At 42.7% G+C, this 13,925-nt stretch overlaps 9 protein-coding genes and 3 non-coding genes across 12 annotated transcripts; 7 read left to right on the plus strand and 5 right to left on the minus strand.

Annotated features, from left to right (window-relative positions):
• Positions 1-149: 149 nt before the first annotated feature.
• Positions 150-608, minus strand: YNK1 (nucleoside diphosphate kinase; the record flags this gene model as incomplete). Its single annotated transcript, XM_003679991.1, has 1 exon — positions 150-608. The coding sequence occupies one exon, from the start codon at positions 606-608 to the stop codon at positions 150-152; it is 459 nt and encodes a 152-aa protein (XP_003680039.1).
• A 305-nt stretch (positions 609-913) lies between these two features.
• Positions 914-1,008, plus strand: TDEL0Btrna6F. The gene is made up of 2 exons: positions 914-951; positions 972-1,008. It is a non-coding gene; the product is annotated as a tRNA-Phe (tRNA).
• A 121-nt stretch (positions 1,009-1,129) lies between these two features.
• On the plus strand, positions 1,130-1,579 carry ARG80 (Arg80p; the record flags this gene model as incomplete). The annotated part of the gene is made up of 1 exon (XM_003679992.1): positions 1,130-1,579. The coding sequence occupies one exon, from the start codon at positions 1,130-1,132 to the stop codon at positions 1,577-1,579; it is 450 nt and encodes a 149-aa protein (XP_003680040.1).
• Positions 1,580-2,081: 502 nt separating this feature from the next.
• MCM1 (transcription factor MCM1) lies at positions 2,082-2,831 on the plus strand (the record flags this gene model as incomplete). The annotated part of the gene is made up of 1 exon (XM_003679993.1): positions 2,082-2,831. One exon carries the CDS (start codon positions 2,082-2,084, stop codon positions 2,829-2,831), a length of 750 nt encoding a protein of 249 aa, XP_003680041.1.
• A 153-nt stretch (positions 2,832-2,984) lies between these two features.
• On the plus strand, positions 2,985-4,403 carry IOC4 (Ioc4p; the record flags this gene model as incomplete). Its single annotated transcript, XM_003679994.1, has 1 exon — positions 2,985-4,403. One exon carries the CDS (start codon positions 2,985-2,987, stop codon positions 4,401-4,403), a length of 1,419 nt encoding a protein of 472 aa, XP_003680042.1.
• Positions 4,404-5,017: 614 nt separating this feature from the next.
• On the plus strand, positions 5,018-5,089 carry TDEL0Btrna4H. The gene has a single exon. It is a non-coding gene; the product is annotated as a tRNA-His (tRNA).
• Positions 5,090-5,320: 231 nt separating this feature from the next.
• NUP116 (FG-nucleoporin NUP116) lies at positions 5,321-8,818 on the minus strand (the record flags this gene model as incomplete). The annotated part of the gene is made up of 1 exon (XM_003679995.1): positions 5,321-8,818. One exon carries the CDS (start codon positions 8,816-8,818, stop codon positions 5,321-5,323), a length of 3,498 nt encoding a protein of 1,165 aa, XP_003680043.1.
• Positions 8,819-9,078: 260 nt separating this feature from the next.
• TDEL0B07040 (uncharacterized protein) lies at positions 9,079-9,288 on the minus strand (the record flags this gene model as incomplete). Its single annotated transcript, XM_003679996.1, has 1 exon — positions 9,079-9,288. The coding sequence occupies one exon, from the start codon at positions 9,286-9,288 to the stop codon at positions 9,079-9,081; it is 210 nt and encodes a 69-aa protein (XP_003680044.1).
• Positions 9,289-9,579: 291 nt separating this feature from the next.
• On the plus strand, positions 9,580-10,224 carry CSM3 (Csm3p; the record flags this gene model as incomplete). The annotated part of the gene is made up of 1 exon (XM_003679997.1): positions 9,580-10,224. The coding sequence occupies one exon, from the start codon at positions 9,580-9,582 to the stop codon at positions 10,222-10,224; it is 645 nt and encodes a 214-aa protein (XP_003680045.1).
• Positions 10,225-10,256: 32 nt separating this feature from the next.
• ERB1 (ribosome biogenesis protein ERB1) lies at positions 10,257-12,653 on the minus strand (the record flags this gene model as incomplete). The annotated part of the gene is made up of 1 exon (XM_003679998.1): positions 10,257-12,653. The coding sequence occupies one exon, from the start codon at positions 12,651-12,653 to the stop codon at positions 10,257-10,259; it is 2,397 nt and encodes a 798-aa protein (XP_003680046.1).
• Positions 12,654-13,139: 486 nt separating this feature from the next.
• TDEL0Btrna15V lies at positions 13,140-13,213 on the plus strand. The gene has a single exon. It is a non-coding gene; the product is annotated as a tRNA-Val (tRNA).
• A 144-nt stretch (positions 13,214-13,357) lies between these two features.
• On the minus strand, positions 13,358-13,891 carry TDEL0B07070 (L-methionine (R)-S-oxide reductase; the record flags this gene model as incomplete). Its single annotated transcript, XM_003679999.1, has 1 exon — positions 13,358-13,891. The coding sequence occupies one exon, from the start codon at positions 13,889-13,891 to the stop codon at positions 13,358-13,360; it is 534 nt and encodes a 177-aa protein (XP_003680047.1).
• Positions 13,892-13,925: the final 34 nt, after the last annotated feature.

Below are 13,925 nucleotides of genomic sequence, written 5' to 3' on the forward strand. Positions count from 1 at the left end.
GTAACCACTAAGTGGTGGTGTGCTTTTCTTTATCGGTATGATCACTCCACATAAAAAAAAAGTTGGTTCAGCCTTGCCAGACCTATATTTGTGGGGAGATAAACGAATATATGGATTTTTTGCATAGTCTATGTATCGTTGAGCAGGGATTACTCGTAGATCCAGCCCAATTGATTAAGTTTCCAGTCCACAAGTTCTTCCTTCTTGAACCAAAGGTTGATTTCACGTTCTGCGCTTTCGACGGAGTCACTACCATGACAGACGTTTCTGCCCATATCGATGGCAAAATCACCTCTGATGGTACCTGGGGAGCTGTTTAGTGGGTTAGTAGCACCCAGGATTGTTCTACCTTGCTTGACGACATCCTTACCTTCCCAGACAGTAGCCAAGACTGGACCAGACATCATGTAAGAAAGCATCTTTGGGAAGAATGGCTTATCAACGTGTTCAGCATAGTGTTGCTTCAATAGGTTTTCAGTTGGAGTGACCAATTTGATACCGACCAATTTGAAACCTCTGTCTTCGAAACGGCCAATGATCTTGGAAATTAGACCTCTTTGAACTCCGTCAGGTTTGATGGCAATGAAAGTTCTCTCGTTGTTGGACATTCTGCTGCGATTGGTACTCTGGGTTAGTGACTTAGAAATGTGCTTGTGTTGACACCAAATAGTGCTTATTTAAGTTTCTGGAAGAGTGAGAAGAATGATTTTTTCGTAGCGTCTCATTGGTCAGGCCGTTTACGAGGCATTGACAGGAATTAGAGGAGCATAATACAGAATGAGTCGACGACGCACTAAAGATCTGTTGTAACGAGCCAGTGTACACCTGCTGGTCTACAGGCCAACGCGTATTTCTTACTTGTTTTAGCGCGTAGGGTGCTTTCGCAAACACAACCATACATCAAAGTTAATAAGCGGATTTAGCTCAGTTGGGAGAGCGCCAGACTGAAGATTTTAACTTCGGTCAATTGTAATCTGGAGGTCCTGTGTTCGATCCACAGAATTCGCATTTATTTTTTTTTGCTTGAGCACGTAGATTCAAAGCTATAAGGTGTTAATTAGTCTCTAATAACACTCTTGGCTTGTTTTGACAGATCCCTGTTCATTACCTGGGTCATTTGTTGATCCCTATGTGTAAAGGGCATCAGCTTTTTTTTTTTCATTTCACACGTTGTAAGGCTCATCGCATGGAACAATCACAAGAACAAGAGAACAAGAAGATGGGACACAATGAAATGATGCGAGCTCAGGATGAGGACCCTTCAACGATGGACCAATCGAATAGCGCAACCCCCGTTAGCATCGAGGGCAAGGGCGCAAAACAAAAAGTGCCGGTCAAATACATAGCGAATCCCGCCCGAAGACATGTTACATTTGCCAAGAGACGTCACGGAATCATGAAGAAGGCATATGAATTGTCAGTTCTCACAGGAGCCAACGTCCTACTCTTAATATTGTCAAAATCAGGATTAGTGTACACTTTCACTACACCAAAATTGGAACGTATAGTGAGGGAACAAGAGGGCAAGAGACTGATACGACAATGTTTACAGGAAGAGACAATGGGAGAGACAACGTAAATGGTTTATATGGGTTTATGTGGGTTGATGTATTTTTTAAGATCATTTTTCAGCACTTACCATAGAAGCGGATGACTTTGAACTAAACATAAAAAGATTGCAAGAATAAATAGATAGTAGATTAGAACGAATGAAGACAGAAGAGGCCTATACATGCCTCACGAGTTCACTACAGATAGTTCACTTCTGTGGTTATAATAGTAGCTGTATTAAAATACCTTCCATGTCTCCGGGTAACTGCTGCTTTTCTTACCAATAAGGGAAGAGAAGACATTGTCAGAACGGGAAAGTTACTCCCGGAAAGGTAACAAGCGCACTCACAGCAGAGCCATCAGATAAGCATCCAGGTTACCAAGACTACGAGCAGCGGCTATTTATCCAAGTCTGTACAAGCTTCTGAGATAGTTGTTTCGAAGTTATCTATTATTTGTGAGTGAGTTGTTTGCAATTGGCTTATCGAGTATCGCGGAAGATCAAGATCAGGAAAGATCGAAGTAAAAAAATGTCAGATATCGAGGATGTGGAAGATACTGGGTCTCGTACTGGTCAACCCAAGGAGAGAAGAAAGATAGAGATCAAATTTATCGAGAACAAGACCAGACGTCATGTGACGTTCTCCAAGAGGAAGCACGGTATTATGAAGAAGGCATTCGAGTTGTCTGTGTTGACCGGAACCCAGGTTTTACTTCTGGTTGTCTCTGAGACTGGGTTGGTTTACACTTTCAGTACTCCCAAATTCGAACCTATAGTGACACAACAAGAGGGTCGAAATTTGATTCAGGCTTGTTTAAATGCCCCAGATGATGACGAAGAGGAAGAAGAAGAGGAGGATGAGGATGCGCGAGAAGGAGCAGAGGAAAACGATAGTAGTAATCAAGTAAGTTCCAGCGAACAACAACAGCAGATCCAGCAACAGCAACAGATCCAGCAACAACAACAGCAGATCCAGCAGCAACAACAGCAGCAGATCCAACAACAAAATCAGCCACAGCAACTGCTGAATAATCCGCTCAAGCAGGAAGGAATCAAAAATCATTCGATGCATCCTGCAATGAACCCTGGTCACGGGATACCCGCAGGTGTGCCGAGTGCTCCCATGGGTATGCCCCAGCAAAACCCTCACCAACCTCATCCCGGTATGCCACACCCACATCTACAAGGTTTCCCAAACTCAGCTTCTCCTTATCTCAACCCAGAACAAAACGCAGTTTATCAACAATATTTCCAAGAATCTCAACAAGGTCAGTACTGATCTAAAGGAACTCTTTTACTCACGTACAAATTTTGCCTATACATTACAACAGAGCGCATCTTTCTCTATACTTTACTTCACCGATGCCAAGCACTCTTTAAAATGACTCTATAATGTAAATTAATACTTCAATATGTCCGTCACAGAGAACGAATGTATCGTTATTCGATTTTTCACCATTATGATCAAGGTAGTCAAAGGTTTGAAGATCAAACAAATTTCAAAATACGTGGCAGGGTTCAAAAAAGCTTCAAAATGGGCCCTATTTATCAGCCGACAGATGTTGTACTGGCAAAAGTGAAGGGCTATCCGGCTTGGCCCGCAATGGTGGTACCGAATGAACTTATACCGGAAAATGTTCTTAGAACCAAACATCAACAGATGAGCAAACGCAAGACTGCGGCTGATGATGATCCAGCCAACGGTGAAGAAGATGATTTAGATGATGACGATCCGAGTAAATTCATTGTTTATTCTGACATTTTGAAGTTTAAGAAATTCAGTACGTCAAGACCGCAATACTGTGTCAAGTTCTTTTGTGATGATTCCTATATTTGGGTTAAAAGTGCGGACCTTAAACCGTTGACTTTGGAGCAATGTAATGCTTGGCTGGCGAAACCATCGTCAAGGAATAAAAAGTTGATACCTGCGTTTGAAATGGCCAGTAAAGGTTCAGATGGAATCGACGTCTGGGAATTTATAGAGTACGGGTCAGCCGGCAAACCAGGAGAAGAAGAGTATGTGGAATCTCTAGATGACGAGGAGGAAGAGGATGTTTCGATAGATGAGAACAGTGGCGAAGAGTACGAGGAAGGTAGAAGAAAGAGTACTAGGCAAAAGCACAAGCGAGAAAAACAGGAATCCCGCAATAAACGAGCCACACGTTCAAGAAGGCAAGCTAATGAATCTGATGATGAGCCGCTGGAGAGTGAAGATGAAGTGATAGTACCAAAGGCAAAGAGAGCTAAAGTAAAAGTAAAGAGCAAAGGGAAACCATCGATTCCAAAATATAAATATGAAGATGACGAGGATTGGACTCTTGTCGGGATGGGTCCACAGGATTTATCCATTCAAAAATTTGCAAGCCCTTACGCAAAAACTTTAACTCAAAAACGGCAGTTTGATGATCATGTTGAGACAAAGTTGGAACTTGCAGATAGATTGCATGGCATCAATAAACTATTGCTCGACATTCTTATTCCGAATGAACGGAAGGGCCAGAATTCTAGAGACGGTTATGAAGTACTTCTATATGAGTTGAGTGAGGCATTGTCAACAAGAGGGTTTCATGATAAATTTTTAACCATCTTTCAATCGAACAACGAGCTACTCTCATACTTCAGGCTTCTGTTCAATATGAAGGGTGAAGATTTGAGAAAATGGGATTTATGGGATGAGCTCCAACAAGATTTTGAGTCCATCTACAGGTACAAATTTATACCTGATCAAGAGGAATGGTCGAGAGAAAGGCAGCTTATCGAGGAAGTAGATGAACTTATCGAAGAGAATGGTAAAGAGGCAATCAGGACAAGTGACATAAAACAAGAACAGGAAGTAGATACCGCGAATTAGAGACGGGATTTACTACAGGAAAGAAAGTCCTTCCATTCGAGCTACGAAAAATGTTCTCATGCGCGCATACCGCTGGATAGGTACAGGAGGGACCATGTCGTCATTTGAGTGATAATATCTCTTCAATTCAATGCATTTTAACAGCATAGACAATAAAAATGATACTTGCTCCGTACTAACTCAAACTTATGAATTAGTGTTAGCACCTGAAGCGTGGGAGGAAGTTTAACCATCACATTGGAGAAGCATGAATAATTCATATGTAATATTAATCGACACCAAAAGTCGCACTTAAAACGTCAAGAACCCAATATTTTATTAAAAACCCATCAGTAATGCATGCTGGCGAAGCTTCCACGCAGACACGTTGGCAGGTAAGATGCTATGGAACGATTTGTATAACATAAGCTTCGCACTGACGCAAAATTCAAAATAAAAATTGAAGATGCAGTTTTTATCTTTATCACCACATTTATCCTTCGATGCGGTAGGTAATCCTTGGTCAGTTAGACAGCCCTTCCACGATATATACGTGTGTCCAATCCGAGTTGCTCATCATATGACCGCATATTTGTGATGTGAGGTATATTGTTTTTATACTTTTCAACAAATAAGCCATCCTAGTATAGTGGTTAGTACACATCGTTGTGGCCGATGAAACCCAGGTTCGATTCCAGGGGATGGCATTTATTTTTGGAAAATTCCATGGAACTGATATTTTGAGTACAGTAATAAGTGGAGTCCACCGAATATGGATCTTATTGCCCACTGTTTTCCCGAATCTCGCTAGTTTAGCTGTTTTCTTTTCTTCATTTTTTTATGTAGTAAATATACAATGCATAGTAGATATTATGTTGAGTGACATCTACTACGGCCGATGTAGCGTCATGAAGGCCGCACGATTTACGATAAGCAACCTAATGGGCTGGATGCTGTACGACGAATGTCCAACAACCAGTCACTGGATCATAGCTTTCGAATTTTGCCTGTTTTTGTCTTTTCATCTTTTCAATGTGCTTTTTAACAAGTTGATGAGTCGCATCCTTGATTGGCTCTCTAGTGGCCTTATCTGAAGGATAGCACTTGTATAGACTTATTCTTGCGCGTACGTTGATGCCTTCGCCCTCAGCAGGAGGGCTTGTTGAGTTAGGATAAGCGATACAGGCTCTTGGTTCGAAACATATTATTTTCCCGCAAAGTAATGGCAATGGGATATTCGATAGATCCACTGGCTCTAAGAATTCAATTTTACCATAATCCTTGTGACCTATCACTAAGCCAGATACTTTGCGCAATTGTGGTAATGTCTTGGAAGCCAAAGTGTCCAAAGATGGTGAGATGTAGTATCCGTCATCAGTAAATGAGATGTCATCTCCGATGATACCACGAGGCTTAGACTGATTAGCTTCCTTTGGCTGAACCTCTTGTGGTTGCAAGCTGGGCGAGGAGCTTGAGATATTGTTAGTCCTTGCTTTATTTTTGATATCTTTACTGACTGTAGGACTCTCGTGAACCTGGTCAAACAGGTGAGATTCACCTCCGTTTGCCAGACCGGTTACACCCTTTTCACCTTCAGCAGCGCTTGAGGTAAACGTAATTCTTCTCGGTTCGCTGTGAAGTTGCTTATTAGCTGAATCGGCCTCTTCCTCCATTTTCTTTCTATTAATGATGAGGTTTTTGAAAGATTTTCTGTCTGGGTTGAAGAGTAACTTATCCGCAGATAAAATAGCTTCATCTGTTTCTGGGGAAAATACGGCCGCTCTCGAAGTAGATGACGTCAAATCTTTGTTGGCAGAGTCCACAACTGAGCCGGCTGAAGCAGCACGAGAGTCAGTAATCAAGAGCTTGTCTGATTTGTTCACTGGGCTAACACTCAGACTTCTGCTTGCAAACAAAGGTTTTGGAGCCAAACGGTAAGCACTACTTAAACTGGCCTTCTTTTTTAAGTCGGCATTGACTTTAGTAGCACTAGGTTTGGTAGGTTGAGTGATGGAACTAGGGACAGCAATCCTAGAAAATAGCTCATTAGTACCATATGGATTTGTTGCTGGTTGTTGCTGCTGCTGTTGTTGTGTTTGCTGCGCTTGTCCGAATCCCCCTTGGAGGCCGAGTTGTTGAGTTCCTGTTTGTGATTTGTTACCAAAGAGACCTCCAGAAGTACCGTTCGATGTGGCGGAATTGTTATTGCCGAACAACCCGCCGCCCAAAGTATTGGTGCTGTTTGCAGGTTTAGAGCCGAACAAACCGCCAGAAAGTCCACCTGTTGTGGTGCTGTTGTTGTTGGCCTGGTTGCTTCCGAAGAGACCGCCAGTAGTGTTTCCTTGTGGCTTAGCACCAAACAAACCACCACCGGTAGCAGTATTGTTACCAGTGTTAGTAGCGTTGTTATTGCCGAATAAACCACCCCCCATTGTATTCGTGGTGGTATTAGTGTTATTGTTCCCAAACAGTCCACCGCCAGTAGTGGCACCGCCAGCTGGTTTGGAGCCGAAAAGGCCGCCACCAGAAGGTTGGCCGAGGGATGTCTGGTTATTTGAGTTACCAAACAGGCCACCTCCTGTATTGGTTGCGGGTTTAGCACCAAACAAGCCACTAGGCTGCTGCTGTTGCTGATTATTCTGGCCGAAAAGCCCACCACTTTGTGGTTGTTGCTGTTGTTGGTTGTTACCGAACAATCCACCACCAGTTTGAGTAGTTTGATTATTACCAAACAAACCTCCAGTAGTACCTGCAGGTTTCGCACCAAATAACCCGCCTGACTGTTGCTGATTGTTTTGGCCCAATAACCCACCTTGTTGCGGTTGGCTATTGTTTTGTCCGAATAGTTCACCGCTCTGTTGCTGTTGATTATTTTGTCCAAACAATCCACCTCCCATTCCCTGAGAATTTTGAGTATTATTTTGTCCAAACATACCTCCGCTGGTAGTTCTATTCGCTCCAAACCCTGTGTTGTTTTGAGTTTGGCCGAAGAGACCACCGCCAGCCGGCTTGTTACCAAACAATCCAGTGTTGGTATTATTTTGTGGCTGACCGAAAGTGCTTTGCGTGGCATTGTTTTGTCCAAGCAGCCCGCCTTGTTGATTATTATTTTGACCGAATAGTCCACCACCAGTTTGCTGCTGTTGGTTATTATTTTGGCCAAACAAGCCACCACTCGTCTGATTAGTATTATTTTGGCCAAATAACCCTCCACTTTGCTGGTTTGTATTGTTCTGACCGAACAACCCACCACTTTGCTGATTGTTATTATTTTGACCAAACAAACCTCCACCTCCTGTATTTGCTGATCCAAAGGTGTTGTTTTGTTGACCAAATAGACCACCGCCCGCAGGTTTGTTTCCAAATAAACCACCACTTGGCTGTGTGTTTTGACCAAACGCACCCGTAGTGTTTGTGTTAGCATTCTGTCCAAACAACCCACCTCCCTGCGTGTTGTTTTGACCAAATGTGTTATTTTGCTGGTTCCCAAAGAGACCACCACCTTGTTGTTGCGTATTTTGACCGAACAATCCACCAGAGTTCCCAGTAGCATTCGTAGTGCCAAAAGCGTTATTAGCCGCACCAAAGGTGCTATTTTGCTGGCCGAATCCACCACCAGTAGCGCCCTGATTTGGTTGTTGACCGAACAAACCGCCCGCTGCAGGTTTATTCATTCCAAAAGGTGAATTGTTGGTGTTACCAAATCCCGTATTGGTATTCGTATTCGCACCAAACGCACCACTACCAAATGAATTATTGGTATTATTGGTATTATTAGTGTTATTGGACGAAGACAAAGAACCGAACGGAGAATTCTGAGCAGTGCCAGCTCTTTGACCAAAGAGACCCCCACTACCAGCAGACTGAGGTTGTGTTGAATTAGTATTACCTATCGTACCAAAACCGGCGTTAGTATTTGTGTTTTGAGCACCAAATGGAGACACAGTTCCGGTGAATTTCCGCCCGGCTTGATAATCCTGCATCCTCAGTTCTTCCAAGGAGAACTTTCTATACTCCGGCATAGCAGAGATACTTTGGAAAACGTTCATAACACCCGTCGTGGGGTCCTTCTCCTGATAAGCCACATAGGGTTTAATCGCAGTACCGGATCCAGCGTTTCCAGTGATTGAAGAACCCGCAGAGGGCAACGCATTGCCACCAAATAAGGATCCAGACGTATTTGCTCCACCTGTCACTGTCTTTCCAAATGGACTATTTGAACTATTGTTGTTACTGGACATACCAAAGAGTGATCCACCAGGATTGGCGTTAGTTGTAGAATTCTGTGCATTCCCAAACCCACCAAACCCGGATTGGGCATTATTGGTACCAAAAGTGGAACCGGGCTGTTGTTGTTGTTGGGATCCAAACGGAGATGACGTGGATCCAAACGGTTGCGAAGCTCCTCCAAAAGCAGGCCTATTTGCACCAAACATTTCCCTAGACACACTTAGTCTGGTAAATAGTCTAAATTACAGATGTAAACCAGTTCAATCGCCCTTCAATACCTCTATTCTTCTGTTTGAAATCGAATAAAAGGTGCTTTGTTGATCACTCTTCTTTATTACTTAAAAATTTGCCCATCGTTAAAAGAGATCAAGAAAATAGTACTACAAATAATAGTAATAATAATATTAATTCAATATGCTATAAAATGCTTTATAAAATTCCCTGTATAGATTCCCCGTAGTGCTTGTCAAAGCTTGTTCAATTTATCGATTACCTCAGTCATCAATTGCCAATTTCGTAATCGTTCCGGAACAAACGAACCGGTATTTAAATCAACGACTAAATCTTCAGAGTCATCATCTTGCATCGTCATAAAATCTCTATGACGAACTGTACATTGGGCAGGTTCCAAAATACAGAGGTCATTGGCATTTAACACTCCACGCGACTCCGACATCACAAACACGCACACTCCACACACAACAGGTCGAAATCCAGATCAACTACACTTCAAGGTCTTCATATATATATATGAATATTAGATATCTCTATGGGTTGTAGATCGCCTCATTTGAGAACTCTTCAAGACGAGTCGTCTTTTAGCCATAGCTGTGGCTCACACAATTGTGGACAACGAGATGGCGTCTCATCACGTGATGTTGAATCTCAAACGTTATACCAATGAGGTACACGTAAAACTAACACGAAAGCGATGAGATGAGCACCGATCGAGTTCAGTCAAGCTAGGATGGAGAGTGAGTTGTTAGGTATAGAAGGGGAGGAAGCTGGCAGGTTTGTGGATCCTACTGTTGCAGATCCTACAGTGACTGCACCTTTGAAGAGAAGAAGACCACAGGTGAAATTGACTGCGGAGAGATTGATTGGTGAGAAAGGATTACCATATGTGATGAAGAATGCTCCTAAAAGGGTACGAATCTCTAAGAGACGTAATGCGCATGATAATCTATCGCATATAGTCCAATTCTATCAGCTATGGGCCCACGAATTGTTTCCAAAGGCTAGGTTTAACGATTTTATAAAGCTGTGTCAATCCCTGGGGAAGAATGATAAGCTTTTGCGTGAGTATAGGAAGAATTTGTATCGTGAAGAGCTACTGGGTGGGTCAGAGAGGCAGGAAGAGACTATTTTACAGGATACTGTGGCTGAAGAACATTTGCAGAGACAAGAGAGTATTCCTCAGGACATAGCGACACAAGCACCTCAAGAGGCCCAGCGGGAACTTGAAGAGCTTGAAGACGACATTTATACTGTCTCTACGCGAGCCAATGCGGCTGAACTGGATACTCAGCAACCGATTGAGGACGAGTCCCTCGTGGAAGAGTTTGAAGAGGATCAGGACGCAATGGAGGCTATGAAGGAATTCGGGTTTTGATTTTTAGTTATATAGTGTACAAAATTTGACAATCAAGTTGTCCAAAGACGAGCTGTGTTGTCTGCACCGGCAGAAAACAACCACGCTTCCCTGGGATGCCACACGGTGGCCAAAACACCTAGGTTGTTGGTTACCTTGTGACCTGTCAGTTTTTTTAGTGGAACTATCAGTGGGTTCTTCATCATATCGTCATAGACAGCGCCATGGAAAACATGAATGCTACAATCGTCGGCGGCCGAGCAAAATAGAGGAAGTTTCTTGTGAAACTTCACGCTTCTTACGGCTTTGTCGTGGTACCTGAGAGTCTTGTAAGGCGTACTTGCTAGGTCAAGATCGTGCCATAGCACTCTCTTGTCGAACGAAGACGCTATAACGTTGTCACCTCTGGGGTGAATATCAAACTCTGATAGCCAGCGCGCACCCGGTAATAGCTTCTTCAACAATACTTGCTGCGAAAGATCATAGATTCTGATGTACCTTTGTGTACAAACGAATAGTTGTGGTCTGAATGGGTGGAATTTGGCATCCATGGTGATACCCTTCGATTTCTTGAAAGGTGACTGAGTCAAATGCTTCGACAATTGATGGATCAATACGGAAGTATGACCAGAATCTGGTTGAACAGTGACAAAATAGTCACCTTTTCTGTGCCATGATAATTTCTTCACACTCTTCTTACATGTGATAACAATAGAGATATCCTTCTCCTGTTGAGCTTGAGATGGTTTATTCCATTGTGCCACAGTCTTGTTGACCGCTTTTATAGACTCTCTATCTTCGTCTTCACTATCCACTTGTAAGTTGGATTTCTTTTGAGAACCAAAGGTGTCGAAACCAAAACCATTCTCAATGAGAGTCTTACCATGGTTTTCGATATCAAAACCAAAGATTGGAGGTACAATGAGGTAGATATTTTCTCCAGCTGCAACAGCCAGTATACCGGTATCCTTATCAGGATTCCACTCCAAACACTCGATGTGATCGTCTTGGTTCTCCTTAACATCGATTAAGGTCACTTTGTAAACTTCTCTACCGGTCAAAATTTCCCAAATTCTCACCGTACCATCATCGGAACCAGTTGCTAACCATAGACCTGAAGGATCGATTGAGAGGGAACGTATTCTTCCCTCGTGTCCAGAGTACACGGTGGAACAACGAATAGGAAATGGTCTCAAATCTTTTGGAGATGGCAACTTAGGGATTAAGGATTCAGGATCAATATTCAGTTTATTCTTACGCACACGAGGAGCTAGATATAAGTCCAATGATCTTTCAAATCTCTCTCTAACGGCTTCAGTGTAGCCAGGGACCTTTCTCAAGGCCGAGTACTTCTGAGGAACAAAATTCTTTTCTCTATCTTCTGGATCAGCATTGTTCCATGCTTCCTTCTCCTCTGGAGACATTAAGTACTCTGCTGGAGGGTTGTAACTTTCGTCATTAGTTGGTGGAGGTAGCTTTGGGGCTCTGAGTGTCATAACATGGTCGGTGCTCTCATTCGAATCGCCCCACAAATCATACTTATAATCGGCAGCAGATTCAGCTTCCTTCAATTCTCTCAATTTGTTTGGTGGGATGATTCTACCTTCTCTGATGGCTCTAACAATTTTCATAACCCTCTTTGCTTCATTCTTTGATGGAACGAATCTTCTCTTTGGTTCTGGCATGGCTGACAAAGGCATAACTTCCTCATGTCTGGTAAACCAGTCGATTAGTGGTTCGTATGGGTTGGTGTTGTCGTCTGTTTGCTCATTTTTCTGAATTCTAGAGATTAGATCCAATTCTTCCTCGGTTAGATTCAATCCAGCACCTGAATCCTTATCCAAAAGACCTGTCCAACCTTCGGGCAATTCGATGGAGTCAAGTAACTGATCAAGCGCTGAACCCTTGGCAGGCCTCATAATCCTCTTACCGTTGATATTGTAACCAACATGCGGCATCTCATCGTAAGCAGATAAAGGAATGTTACCAATTGTATTCACAGCTTCAGCATCACTGTCATCACTGTCGTACTTTGGATTGATCTCCGGCTTGATCACTCTCGGCCTACCATCAGAAAATTTTGTATAGATATTTGGATCAGCGATAGTCTTGAGTTGGATACCAGAAAGCTTATCAGTCATAGAAGCTGTATCATCTCCGGAATCAGCAGTGCTATACTCTTCGTCATCACCATCTTCCTCTTCTGCCAAGATTCTGTTAAACTCTGCATCGGAGTCCTCATCCTCTTCCTCATTCTCCTCGTCCTCTGCGGTTTCATAAAATGTCTCTTCCTCTTCATTTTCCTCGTCGTCATCACTTTCATCAGCCTCTATGTCAATTAAACCATCAGCGGCCAACAATTGCTCATCATCGCTCGACTCAGCGCCAGAATGCTCTTCTTCCGAAGGCCTTTTCTTCGAGGAAACTATCTCTCTTGATCTCTTGGCCATGCTGGACTTTAATCGACAGTGTCTAAAAGCCTCAATCGATAGTTGGCTTAATATTTTCAAGTTCTCTCAAAAGATACCTGCTCATCTCATCGCTTAGATTTGAAAATTTTTACGCTTCAAGTTTTTCAAACTTTTAGCCCTAAGCCCTAACATTGACTACAATCAAGAAATAATAATGATAGTGCTGATCAAATACTTGGCCTATCTTTGATTGAGTTTTCGAGACCCTCCTCCTGCTACATTATCCATCTTCGAACTCAGCTTTGAAACGCAAGTGGCCTACTTTTGAAGTCAAGTATAGACGGCCAATTTTCGAGCTTCCATACACATGCGATCAAGCCGTCGAACTCAATCAAATTGCTAAGCTCACGTATATGTTGGATTATGCGATATATATTCACCAGGTAGAACGTTTGAAAATAAATCTCATGACTTTCTGCCTTTAGTACAGTGTATCTACAGGCTCAAGTTTTTCAATAATAACTTGGTTTCGTGGTCTAGTTGGTTATGGCATCTGCTTAACACGCAGAACGTCCCCAGTTCGATCCTGGGCGAAATCAATTTTTTTACGATTACTAAAAGTCAAAATGTTCATATTTTTGTTACGATGACCTTTTGATTTTTTTTGGGTATCTCCTCATGAGAACCGATTATGAAATTACTTTGGTTTGAACTAAATATTAAAAAATTACTATTAAAAATGATTAGAATTTACAGGTAGTGGAGATAAGCTTCGCCAGCTTTTCAAGGTACAACCTATCAACTTCATCGAAACCATTGGTATCTACTGAATCAATATCGATAACTGCCAACGTCTTTTTTGTCTGCGGATCGATGATTGGAATGACAATTTCACTCTTGGTATCTCCATCACAGGCTATGTGATCCGCAGCCTTTGTAACATCCGGTACAAGCTGAGTCTCTTGGGTTGAAGCTGCAGTACCACAAACTCCCTTGCCGAAGGGAATCATCTGACATGCAACTTTACCTTGAAAAGGTCCGAGTAAGAGAGTTTGAGGACTCTTCCCTAGTTGAGTAACGTAGAAACCAGCCCAGTTCACGGTGACATCCAAAGATGCGTAAGCATGCCACAACAAAGAAGCCGCGTTGGCCAGGTTGCAAACCCAATTGTTCTGATCAGCACTCAAGCCCTCATAGTGGTCCACGACCAATTGAAGTGCTTCCTCCTTTTTGGCGTTAGAAGAGAAGTTTGAATAACTGGCATGGTATGGGGACATTATATCAGGTCAATGTGTAGTAGAAAGATACGAA

This window comes from Torulaspora delbrueckii, chromosome 2 (assembly GCF_000243375.1).
Source record: "Torulaspora delbrueckii CBS 1146 chromosome 2, complete genome".
NCBI lineage: Eukaryota > Fungi > Ascomycota > Saccharomycetes > Saccharomycetales > Saccharomycetaceae > Torulaspora > Torulaspora delbrueckii.